The sequence below is a fragment of the Mesoplodon mirus genome (genome assembly GCF_964341445.2).
Source record: "Mesoplodon mirus genome assembly, chromosome: 12".
Taxonomy (NCBI): domain Eukaryota; kingdom Metazoa; phylum Chordata; class Mammalia; order Artiodactyla; family Ziphiidae; genus Mesoplodon; species Mesoplodon mirus.
The window spans coordinates 40,637,049-40,649,805 of NC_138988.1; the positions used below are offsets into that span (position 1 = coordinate 40,637,049).

The 12,757-nt window shown below is 50.0% G+C and overlaps 1 protein-coding gene across 4 annotated transcripts in view; it reads left to right on the forward strand.

The window, feature by feature from the left end:
- Positions 1-12,757, forward strand: part of SCAP (SREBF chaperone) — an 81,750-nt gene that overhangs the window by 58,633 nt on the left and 10,360 nt on the right. For all 4 annotated transcript variants that reach the window (XM_082638123.1, XM_082638125.1, XM_082638126.1 and 1 more), the window contains exons 4-8: positions 9,617-9,774; positions 10,589-10,809; positions 10,995-11,100; positions 11,931-12,103; positions 12,501-12,627. In XM_082638123.1, the coding sequence (XP_082494249.1) occupies positions 9,617-9,774; positions 10,589-10,809; positions 10,995-11,100; positions 11,931-12,103; positions 12,501-12,627 (785 nt within the window). The remainder of the gene's footprint in view (positions 1-9,616; positions 9,775-10,588; positions 10,810-10,994; positions 11,101-11,930; positions 12,104-12,500; positions 12,628-12,757) is intronic.

Sequence of the window (12,757 nt, forward strand, 5' to 3'; positions counted from 1 at the left end):
CCTCTTCATGCAGTTTTACCACATAATGGAGCTGATGGTTCCCGGTCACAACAGGGTTGTCTGTGTTTGTGAATGTTTTGTGACTAGTAGAGTTCAGTGGACCGGATGGTACAGAATAGATGTTTCATGGTACAGCTGTTAGGGGTTTACTTGTTTGTGAGCCCTTTAAACTTCCTTAGTGTTCCGTCTTTGGCCTGGGATGGTGATAGAAAGCAGGTGTACAAAATAACTTGAGGGTTCAGGAATTAGAAGATTGTCCCTTTTTTCTCTTTCTGATTGGGGTCCCCAGCCCCTGAAAGGTTGAGAAGGAGACCCAGGCCCTGGTGCAGTCACCTGGTGTCATTGCAGCTCAGTGGTCAGTTATCTCACCTCCATTGACTGTTTGTCATAAAAATAAAGGTCAACACTATAGGAATTCTAAGGGTTGCTTTAATTATAAGGAACAGGAAACACAACCCAAACCAGAGTAAGTGAAAAGGGCATTTTTTGAGTCATATAACTCACAGCCACAGGCAGGGCTTACTCAAGGGCAGCATGGTTTAGGCCTCAGAAGGAGTCCACCTTTCAGCTCTGCCCTGTCTGGATCGCTCACTGTTGTCTCCCTAACAGTGGCTGCAGCAGATTCAGTCCCATGTTCTTGCAATATCCAATCCAGTGGAGGATGAGAGGGTGCCCACTTGGCTCTGAATGGGGTTACCTGCCTGTCCCCACCCCAAACCCTGTGGCCGAGGGAGGTGCTTTGTTGACTGACTTCATCACCTGATTGTCTTCATCACCAGGCTGGGGTTGAGAGAGGATGGTTTCCCAAGGAAAATTAGGACGCTCGGGCACTGGGCGTCTACTGCTCACACCAAGGAACCAAAATATCCTTCATTCCTCTGTTCATTCCTTTATTCAGCACATGTTTATTGCACATGTGCAGTGTGCCTGGCAGAATGATCTTGAGCCTCACTGCTCTGGAGGAGATCTAGTGTGCTTGGGAGGAGAAGACAAAGATATCAGTTTAAAATAAATTCAGCATATGTCAAAGGGAAACAGGAGCCAACTGAAAGAGCTCCAAATGGCCAATGCTGGAAAATAAAATACATTTTGCAACAAAATAAGTAAAGTAGTATTGGATTATAACCCACAGTGTAAAATAAATATCTGAGTCCATATGATTGAATAAATCAGCGAAGGAAAATAGACAAATCTGGGCAAAAATTCTAAATTTGTGTAGCTGGGCTTCCCCAGTGGTGCAGTGGTTAAGAATCCGCCTGCCAATGCAGGGGACACAGGTTCGAGCCCTGGTCCAGGAAGATCCCACATGCCGTGGAGCAGCTAAGCCCGTGCGCCACAACTACTGAGCCTGCGCTCTAGAGCTCATGAGCCACAACTACTGAGCCCGTACGCCTAGAGCCTGTGCTCCGCAGCAAGAGAAGCCACCATAATGAGAAGCCTGCGCACCATAACGAAGAGTAAGCCCCGCTCGCCGCAACTAGAGAAAGCCCGTGTGCAGCAACAAAGACCCAATGCAGCCAAAAATAAATAAAATAGAATAAATTAATTTTTTAAAATGCAGTAAAAAGTAATCATTGTATTAAAAAAAATATATATATATAGGTAGCTACTCTGCCCTCAGGGAGGTGGAATATAATCCCTCTTCCTTAATTGTGGACTGTGCATAGTGGCTTTCTTCCAAAGAGTACCGTGTGGAGAGGGGAGAAAAGCGTCTCTTTACAGTGGAGAACCTGAGCAAGGTGATGAGGGTCAACATCAACAGTGATAAATCAGGTTGATGATATGTACCCTTGATGTGTGACAAGAAGGGTGCTTTACCTCTGTGGTCTTCCTCCCAAAACCCCATAAATCCAGTCTAATCATGAGAAAAACTTCAGACGAGTCCCGGTTGAGGGATGGTCTACACAGGTCCTGACTAGCGCTCCTCAAGACTGTCAAAGTCATCAAAAAAAGAGTCTGAGCACTTCCCTAGTGGTGCAGTGGTTAAGAATCTGCCTGCCAATGCAGGGGACACGGGTTCTAGCCCTGGTCCAGGAAGATCCCACATGCAGCAGAGCAAATAAGTCCATGCGCCACAACTACTGAGCCTGTGCTGTAGAGCCCAAGAACCACAACTACTGAGCCCACATGCTGCAACTACTGAAGCCTGTGCACCTAGAGCCTGTGCTCCACAGCAAGAGAAGCCACTGCAATGAGGTGCCTGTGTACAGCGAAGAGTAACCCCCACTCGCTGCAAGTAGAGAAAGCCCGTGTGCAACAACAAACACCCAATGCAGCCAAAAAAAAGTCTGAGAAACTGTCACAGCCAAGAGAAGCCTCAAGAGACAGGACAACTAAATATAACATGGTATCTTGGATGGGATCTTGGGAGAGAAAAAGGACATAGGTACAAGCTAAGGAAATCTGGTTTCCTTACTTTTCCTTAGTGATAGTTTCTCAGACTTTCCTTGTTCTTAATGACCTGGACAGTTTTTTTTGTAAATAAGTATTTTATTTTATATTATATTAAATTAATTAATTAATTTTTATTTTTGGCTGCGTCAGGTCTTCATTGTGGCATGCAGGATCTTTTTGTTGTTGTTGCGTTGTGTGGGCTTCTCTCTGGTTGTGGTGTGCGGGTTTTCTCTCTCTAGTTGTGGCGCTTGGGCTCCAGAGCATGTGGGCTCTGTAGCTCGTGGCACGCAGGCTCTTTATTTATTTACTTATTTTAAAATTTTATTATTTTTTGGCTGTGTTGGGTCTTCGTTGCTGTGAGAGGGCTTTCTCTCATTGTGGTGAGTGGGGGGCTACTCTTCATTGCGGTGCATGGGCTTCTCATTGAGGTGTCTTCTCTTGTCGTGGAGCACGGGTTGTAGGTGCACGGGCTTCAGTAGTTGTGGCACGTGGGCTTAGTAGTTGTGGCACATGGGCTTCAGTAGTTGTGGTGCTGGCTCAGTAGTTATGGCTCACAGGCTCTAGAGTGCAGGCTCAGTAGATGTGGTGCATGGGCTTAGTTACTCCGCAGCATGTGGGATCTTCCCAGACCAGGGCTCGAACCTGTGTCCCCTGCATTGGCAGGCGGATTCTTAACCACTGTGCTACCAGGGAAGTCCCGCAGGCCCTTTAGTTGAGGCGCGCAAGCTCAGTAGCCCTGCAGCATGTGGGATCTTAGTTCCCCAACCAGGGCTCGAACCCATGTCCCCTGCATTGGAAGGCAGATTCTCAGCCACTGGACCACCAGGGAAGTCCCGATCTGGACAGTTTTGAGGAGTGTTCCTCAAGTGAGATTTGCTTATTTTTCTCTAGATTAGACTGGGGTTATGGGTTTTGGGAAGGAACACTACAGAGGTAAAGTGTCATTCTTTTCACATCTGTCAGCCTCCTAAATTATTTTTTAAATTTCCATACATTAAAGTTCAGTCTTTGTGCTGTAAAGTTCTTGGTACTGTCAGGTTTGTTTGGGTTTTCTTTAAGCCTTTCTAATAGAAGTATGGAACAATCTAGATGTGCTTTTAATTTGCATTTTCCAGATGACTACTGTCAAGTGCTTATTGTATTTGCATACCTTCCTTTGTGAAGTGTTTCAGTGTTCTGCCCGTTTTGAATTGAGCTGTTTGGATTTCGTTTTATTGAACTGTAATTCTTTCTGTATGCTGGAGGTGTCTCTTTCTATATAGTATATAGTCCTCTTTCTCCCCTTTTGCTGAAGTGTTCCCCCACAGTGGGGTGGTGTCTGCACCCTGCAGTTGGGCTTTTCTGTGTCCTCCAGAAAGGACTCTAATCAACTCTACTGGGTCCTTGTGCTCTGAGTTAGGTCTGCCCTGTGTTGGAGTCACTGATCAGTTGTCTCGTGGGTAGGGGAGGACAGTTCCCTCTGGAAGGAGGGATGTTTTTACCAGAGGAAGACCAGAGCAAAGCAGAAAGGTGAAGACTTTCCATTTCACAGGCATGTGACCTTGGGTAGGTTATGTAACACCTGTGTACCTTAGTTTCCACATTCGTAAAGTGGGGATAATAATTATACCTGCATTATACATTTGTCATAGGATTAAGTGAAAGAATGCAAAAGTTAGGTCAGTGCCTGGCCCATCATTTGCATTCGATAAATGTTTCTGGCTGTCATTGTCATTGATTAGATCTGGTCGGAGCAGAGGGCAGAAGAACAGAGGTTCACATGCTTGCACTGCCCTCTGAGTGCACCGGGCGTGCACTCCTTATCTTTTACTCCTTAGTTCACATCACGCTCTCCAGGAAGCCTTCCCCTGCTGTCTTGCAGATGTGTGCTCTGTTTCTCCTTGTGGACTGTAGTGTGACCTAGTTGCAGTCATGTTTCATTCAAATTTGTCCAACCTTTTGCACATAATATATGCTTAAGAAAGGTGTTTTTTTTGAATGATTTGTTGAATAAGCGTGGCTTATTTAGGAGACAGAGAGTCTGAAGTGAGGCATTTTTCTTGGAGCTTGATAGGTGATAAGTTAGGTGGGACCAAGTTAAATCTTGGGCTCTGGAGTTTAAATGAATTCTCTGGGCAGTAGAAAGCCATTCCCTTAGAGGCAGTGACATGATGAAAGTGGTGGTAAGAAGGTCAATCTAATTGAACTTAGAGAAACTTGGAGACTGAGTTGACCGTGCCTAGGAGGGAGGGTGAGGGGACAAGAAAGGGGAGGAGAGATTGATTTTAAAGGGATGCCAAACCAATTTTAAGAGTTTTAAGACATAATGATACAACTAGATATCACTAACATGTATTTGGCCAGACACCTTACTAAATGGTTTCTTTTGTTTGGTCCTCACAGTGATCTGCTGAGGTCTGAGAGTTTATTCCCGTTTCCCTCAGTAAGTAAGGGACTGAGCCTTGGAGAGTGTAGAGACCCTTGTCCAAGGCACACAGCCAGGGGTGGAGCTAGAATTTAACCCTGGCGTGTCCCCTGAGCCTGCCCTTCCCACCACACCCCCACCCCCTCGCCTATCCAGGGCTGGAGAACAAGGAGCCGGAGCCCTGTTTTCCAGAAGAGCTGAGTAATGGGAGTCCTCTGTATGGTGTTGTAAAGGGAGCCCCTGGGTGTGTCAGTGTAAAGGTGAAATACCTGGAGCTCTAGCTTGCTTTCTCTAAATGTGAAGGAAGGATTGTGTTTAAAACAGCAAACTTGAGGTGTCCTGCACTGGCCTGGCTCCCCTAGACCAGGTCACCATGGAAACCTGAACCTCACACCAAGACCTACCTGCCGTGTCCACAGAGGTGGCTGGGCTTCCGGCCCAGCACTGCAGTGTTTGGAGGTAGCCTGAGCCTGAATGCAAGGTTTCCAAGGAGCCCTGGTCAGGGACCCCACAGGTCCTCAGGACCTCAGCTCCCCTCCTGCATTGCTTGTGCTGGGCCTTTCCATCTATGTCCTCTTCTCCATGGGGACGCACGTAGTTCAGAACTACCCAGGCAGGTAGAACAGACCAGCTTGGGGATTAGGCGGCCCTGGGCTGTAATCCTGGTCTGCTGCCTATCAGCTGTGTGTCCTTGGGCATATCCTATTTATCTCTCTGAGACTTGGTTTTCTTATCTGGGTCCTCTAGCTCAGGGTCTCTTACAAACGTCAATCAAGGTGTCAGCCAAGGCTGCAGTTATCTCAAAGCCTGACTGGAGAGAATCTGCTTCCAAGCTCACTCAGAGAGTGAGCTGGAAGCAGGTTTCTTGCAGGCTGTTGAACTGAGGGACTCTTGTCCCTCATTGGGTGTTGGCTGAAAGCCCCTCAGTTCCTTGACACATGGACCTTTCTGGAGCAACTCATGATATGGCTGACTTCATCAGAGTGGTGGCTCTAAAGGAGGGGGGCAGAGGAGGACTCGTCTGCTTTTTCCTTCCATTAAAAAAAAATTGTGGCAAAATACACACACACAACATAAAATTTACTCTCTTAACTGTTTTTTTGTTTTGTTTTGTTTTTCTGGTTTTTTGGTTTTTTTGGCTGTGCCATGTGGCTTGTGGGATCTTAGTTCCCCGACCAGAGATTGAACCCAGGCCCCAGCAGTGAAAGCGCTGAGTCCTAACCACAGGACCATCAAGGAATTCCCTCTCTTAACCATTTTCAAGTGTGCAGTTCAGTGGTATTAAATACATTCACGTTATTGTACAGCCATTATCACCATCCATCTTCATAACTCTTCGTCTTGTAAAACAGAAACTCTGCACCCATTAAACAGTAACTCCGCATTCCCCCTTTCCCAGCCCCTGGTAACCACCATTCTGCTTTCTGACACTATGAATTTGACAACTTTAGGTACCTCATATAAGTGGAATCATATGCTATTTGTCTTTTCGTGCCTGGTTTATTTCACTTAGCATAATGGCCTTAAGGGTCATACACTTTTGTAACCTAATCTCAGAAATAAGAGCTCATCACTTTTGCTTTATTCTGTTTGTCAGAAGCAAGTCACTAGGTCCAGCCCACTCTCAAGGGGGATTATACTTGGGCATGAGTGCCAGGAGGTGGGGATTACTGGGGCCATGTTAGAAGCCTCCATCTAGTGAGCACTCCTCGCTCTGTACCCAGGGGCATCTGTACTCCACTGGCCCTTACGCTTTCTCCATCACCCACTTAGGATACCTCGTGTTGTCTCGTGTTTCCATGTCTGTTTCTTATTTGAGTGTCAAGTAGGGATTATGATAGGGCCCAGCACAGTGAGTGGTAGGCCCTGCCCACATCTCCTGCTACCATTTTCGTGCCTGCCTGCTTTCCAGCCACCAGTATCCGCATCTCATTTGTCAAAGGATCTCTGGTACAGAAGGCCTGAGGTGCTGGAGAATTCGCACCCCCTAGGAGCAGCCCTCAACCAATAACTGTAGGAGTTGGTATGTAACCTCAGCTGTCTTCCTTTATGTGGGATAACTCAGCTAAATCCAGTTATCCACAGAGGATGCTTGCTCAGTAGCACACGCTTTGTGGGCTGCCTTCCCTTCCCTGCTCCTGTACCTACTCCCCTCCCTGTGTTTCCTCCACCTCCCAAGGAAACTACTTGTCTAAGGGCCTGCTGCTGGGGGAACCCAAACTAAGATAGTGAATGACAAGAGTTAGGCTCATGCCTGTAAATAAACCACCATAAGAAAATTTTGATGCCCAGAAGAGGGAGTTTGAGGGTACATGTATTGGACGATGAGTTTGATACAGTCATATTAAATGACTAACCCAAGATCTTGAAAAGAGCTGGACAGATGTGGAATAGCTGCTTGGAAAGTTCAGTTGGAAATCTGGGAGGTGAATAAGAGCCGGCCAGCAGAGGGAGGTCCAGCCAAGGCCGGAGAGCGTGGCTGTGCCGTAGGCTCTCTTCTACGTGGTTTTTGTCTGGTAAGGCTTACCAGCTGAGGAGTGAAAACAAATGAGCAGTGGATTTTACCCGGGGCTGGTGGAAGGTCAAAGGAAAAAGAGGTGTCTGGGGCATAGGGGTTACATATTCTTATGAAAATCTGATGAAAACCATGGATCTTCTCCCCTAAAAATGATGACAGTGATAATAATAGATACACTTTTCAGAAGAAATATGAGTTAAGCAGGGTGCTCATAGAACTCCTGGAGCCATCCCTAGAGCCCAGAATGAGAGCTCTGGTTCTGAAGTATGTTCATTGTTACTTTGTTGAAATGGTGGCCTGGATGGTCCTGGGTGGGAAGGGGGCTGGATTTGGACTGGAGGGCCAAGGAGCTGTCCTGCCTGGAAACCAAAGGTTCAGTTGCACAGGCTCAGTGGGCCTAAGGGTGGGGGTGGAGTGTGTGACGAGGGCCGTGGGCAGAGGAGATGGTACGTGTGGAGTCACAGCCTTGTGCCCAGTGGGAACAGACCTGGATCTGGAGGCTCCACGGTGCCAGCTCTACCTGGGTGATGTGCTGTGTCCTTCACAGAGTTTGAGGATGATCCCCTGGGTATCGCTCTCCTTGTAGAGCTGTGGGTCTCTGGGCAGCTCCGTCCATACTCAGGCCTGTGTGGTGTGTTGAGTTGATGAGCTGCTGTTTGGGTCAGGACCTGTGGCAGTCAGTTCTGTCTAGGTACCTCTCTACCTCCTGGCAGCTTCTAGTGGGCTGAGTCTGCTGCAGAAGACTAAGTGGGTGAGGACTTCTGTCCCCAGAGCCTTTCATAAATACACACTTCACAAAGGCTCAGATGGATACCTGGGGTTGTTCCTTTGCGCCCAGGGGCTCAGGGGCCCAGGAGATGTTAACTTGCTGTGTGTGCTCAGCATCTTAACCCTAGCTCGTGCCACAGCCTGGAGTACGGCATCATTGAGTGGCTAGGTGGCCTGCCTTTCATCTACACACCTGCCCTTCAGAGTTCCTGATTGCGGCACGGGCTTCAGGACAGTCCCCTCGTCCCTCGGCTCCTCCAGCCTGCTCTTGACAGTGCCTCACGCCTGTGGGTGCACAGTCCCTGTCTCTGGGTGGGTTGCCCCTCCCTCTCAGAGATAGTCAGGGGCTTTTGTTTGTCAACTGGTTAAAATCCAGACGGCTCAGTCAGGTGTCATCCTGGCCACCTCTCATTTTTACTGTGATTTCCATTATTACCCGCCAGGACCCCTCTGTGCTGTCCAGGCTGCTCCTCAGAGGCCCTCACTGCCCCTCTTCCACCAACCCTTCCCCGCCTCCAGTCAGCTCCTCTCTAGCCACAACTTCGCTGCAGCTAGTCCAGTACCTTGTTTTGGGGGTGCTCCTTGACACATCCGTCGCTGGAAGTCACTCCTCGCCTATTACATGTGTGTCACTTTTGTCACTTAAGTGCATATTAGCTCTTTAAGGATAGATGGCAGGTTCTAGTGAGAAAAGTGTGGTGTTCAACGAGGAGACCTGGGTTTGAATCCTCACACCATCATTCTTGAGTCCTGAAACCCTAGCGAGTCACTTTGCTTCTCATAGGACTGTTTTGGGGGTCAGTGAGACGATGTGCCACACCTGTTATTGCTAGTGTTTCCATCGGCACTTAAGTCTCTGCATGTGCTGTTTATGTGTGCGCGTGCGTGTGCTTGTGTGCAAATCGTAGTGATGCTGCAGGGTGAAGGTCATTATCTCCCTTTCACTGAGGAAATTGAAATCCAGAGAAGTCAAAAACATTTCCAAGGCCATACAGTTGGAGAGTAGAGATTTAGAACTGGGTCTATTGAGCTTCAAAAACCAGCGACCTGCAAGTGGCCAAACCAGGATCGGCAAGATAGGCTACACCCTTTGGGGAGCTTATGGCCTATTGCAGGGTCAGCAGGCATTTTGCATCAAGGGCTAGATAGTACAGGTTTTGTTTAGGTTTTGTGGGTCATGCCATCTGTCGTGAACAGTCACCTCTCATTGTTGCATGAAAGCGGAACAGTGCAGAAGGGGTGGGTATGGCTGTGTTCCAGGAAAACTTTATTTAGAAAAACAGGTGCCAGGCTCAATTTATGGCCTGTGGCCATAGTTTGGCAACCCCTATTCTATTGGAAAATGTGTAGGAAAGTGGTCCATTAAGTGGTAAGAAGTCCCTTTGGACATCTTCATTTTTGAAGGCCTGTCCTGTTGGCCCCGCATTGCTTTGCCCGTAGTGGGTGCTCAGTAAATCCTTCCTGAGTACAGGCCATGTTTCTCCCTCTTGTGCTGAGCTGACCTTTCTAACCCTCCCCCATTTCTTCTGCAGTACGTGGGTGCCCCGGTGGCTTATATCCAACAGATATTTGTGAAGTCTTCAGTATCTCCCTGGCACAAGAACCTCCTGGCAGTAGATGTGTTCCGCTCACCTCTGTCCCGGGCATTCCAGCTGGTGGAGGAGATCCGGAACCATGTGCTGAGAGACAGGTATCCCTCCCTGGGACCGCAGCCTCCCTGATCCAGCTCTGTATCGAAGGGAGGGAGCAGCCCTCAGTGTAAGTCCATTGAGCCAGCCAGCTCTGTGGAAGGTGAACAAGTGAGAAAGAGGTGGGTGGGCTCACTTTGCTTTTCTCAGCACGCTTGTGGGTACACTGTGGCTGTGTTCCCCTTGGACCTGTGCAGATGGCACAGGTAGAGCCCTGAGCTTCGTCGCCAGGTCTCAGACAGACTAGGTATCCACTGGGCCAACCCTGTGACAAGCTGAGGTCTGTTTGACTCGTGACCCAGAGGGCTCACTGCCTAGGGGTTGTGAGATGTGAATCTAATGGTGGTGGCCATTCTGACAAGAAGCAAGCTGTCCCTGGGGGTACACTTCTGAAATCCCAGCCCACCAGTGATTCTCTGGAGTGTGCTGTCTTTGTAAGCTGCCTCACTGCTGGGTTTTAGTCAGCTGAGGGCTTTGACAGGCATTTTGGTGAACAAGACAAAGCCCTTGATTTTCACCCTATCCCCTCTGCCTGCTGAACTGGCCAAGGTATTCTAGTGAGTGGGGCTGTGCACACTCCCAGATCTTGCTTCTCCTCGGAGGTGATGGGCTTTTGGGGTCCACATGCACTTTGAAGGTCAGACAGCCACATGGTTTGGTTGTTGACCACCTGGAAGAACTTCTCCTGCTGCCCTGGTCCTCAGGCTCTTTGAGATACCAGGCATCTGGGAGCCTGATGACGGAGACCTCGTAAGCGCAGTGGGCCTATCCTGTGCTGGCAGACACAGCAGGTGCCTCGTCCTGTCTCCCGCACAGCTCCGGGACCAGGAGCCTGGAGGAGGTATGCCTGCAGGTGACCGACCTGCTGCCAGGCCTCAGGAAGCTCCGGAACCTCCTCCCTGAGCATGGATGCCTGCTGCTGTCCCCTGGGAACTTCTGGCAGAATGACCGGGAACACTTCCATGCTGATCCTGACATCATCGGAACCATCCATCAGCACGAACCTAAAACCCTGCAGACCTCAGCCACGCTCAAAGGTACCCCCAGGGCAGGTTCCTTGAGAACCCGCCAGAGGGTCTGTTGGTCACCATGTCCTCTTTGATGGCTGCTCTAGCAGATCAGGGGTTACCCCTAGTTTCCAAAGATGGGGGTGGAGAGGGGTCCTGGTGTCTCTACAGTAGCTGCCGTTCCTTTGTCAGCACCTGCTGTGTTCTGTCTGCAGACTTGCTGTTCGGTGTCCCTGGAAAATACAGCGGAGTGAGCCTTTATACCAGGAAGAGGCTGGTCTCGTATACCATCACCCTGGTCTTCCAGCACTATGATGCCAAGTAAGGCCATCAACGCTCAGGGCTCCTGACGGGGCTGTGGAATGACAGGAGGCTTTGACTAGTCCTTGTTCTGGTTAAAGTGTCCAGAATGCCCCCTGGGAACTTGGAGTTCTCAGGCCTCCTATAGAAATGTTTATATCCCTTAGGCTGAAGGGTGCTGTCTGCTGACACTTGAGTGGGATGACCTGACAGCTGGTTAAGAATACGGGGCGATGAAAAAAAAAAAATAGAATAAGGGACTGTGGGACTTCCCTGGCGGTCCAGTGGTTAAGACTCCGCACTCCCAGTTCCAGGGGCGGGGGTGGCGTGGGTTTGATCCCTGGTCGGGGAACTAAGATCCTGCATTCTGCACTGCGTGGCCAAAAAAATTTAAAAAAAGAATAAGGGACGAAGGCAGGGCTGGCACATTCAGTGTCCTGGTGCCTCCAGGGGTCTCTCTTGAGCCTAGGGCAGGGGTCCCCAGCTGGTTACTACTGAGCCCCATGTGACCTCAGAACCTTCCCAGCAGACCACTGCAGATAGCTCCCAGCAAGGGCCTGTAGGATGCTGCTGATCGGCTGTCCTGGGCCTTTGGCAGTCGGAGTGGGGTGATAGGTTGGGAATGGGGTGCTGAAGGGGAGGTCCTGAGACACCTTTGCCAACTTTTTAATTCTTCCAACCCCCCACCCCCACCCTACCCTGGAGACTGGAGGGAAGGTTAGACACCACAGAGAAGCTCCCTCCAACACAGGGGGAGGAAGGAAGCCCCGACAGACCTTCCTTTCAGGGATTGTCTTTGTCCCCTGGACCAAGAGGTACAGTCCATCTACCCCACCCCACTCCATGACCAGGTTTCTGGGCAGCCTGCGGGCCCGCCTGATGCTCCTGCACCCCAGCCCCAACTGCAGCCTTCGGGCAGAGAGCCTGGTCCACGTGCACTTCAAGGAGGAGATTGGCATCGCTGAGCTCATCCCCCTTGTGACCACCTACATCATCTTGTTTGCCTACATCTACTTCTCCACGCGTAGGTCCATGGCAAGGAGGCTGGGGCTTTCTCTGAGCTAATATGGGCATTTCCAGATCACCCCCTTCCCTGCCTGTGCAGGTGGCCCAGGCAGAGATGTAGAACGTGCTTGGTGGTTACAAAAGCTGGGGCTTCACCACCCCCACAGAGTCTCAGGGGCTTGGGTGGGTCCAGGGCTCCTCTTACTTCTCAAGAGAAGTCCCTTCTTGGATAAGGGTTCCCAAAGGGCACACTACGCCCCTGAGACTGGGAAGTGTACACCTTCTTTGGTCAAACCGGGGCCTTCCCTTCCTCAACTGTCAGGGCACGCTCCCCTCCTAGGAGCTCAGTTTAGAAGGGCCTGTGTGTGCCAGGCTCTGGGGAGATGCTATCCTGACGTGCCTTCTCTGCCCTCCAGGCAAGATCGACATGGTCAAGTCCAAGTGGGGGCTGGCGCTGGCCGCCGTGGTCACAGTACTCAGCTCGCTGCTCATGTCGGTGGGGCTCTGCACGCTCTTCGGCCTGACGCCCACCCTCAACGGCGGGTAGGTCCCGAGCAGGCTCCACTGGGTGGCAGGGTGGGACCGCAGGCAGGAGGACCTTGCACCTCTGGGCACTTGGCCTCCCCTGCACTGGACACTTGCTGTTACCCCATATTCTCACATGGTTATTTTG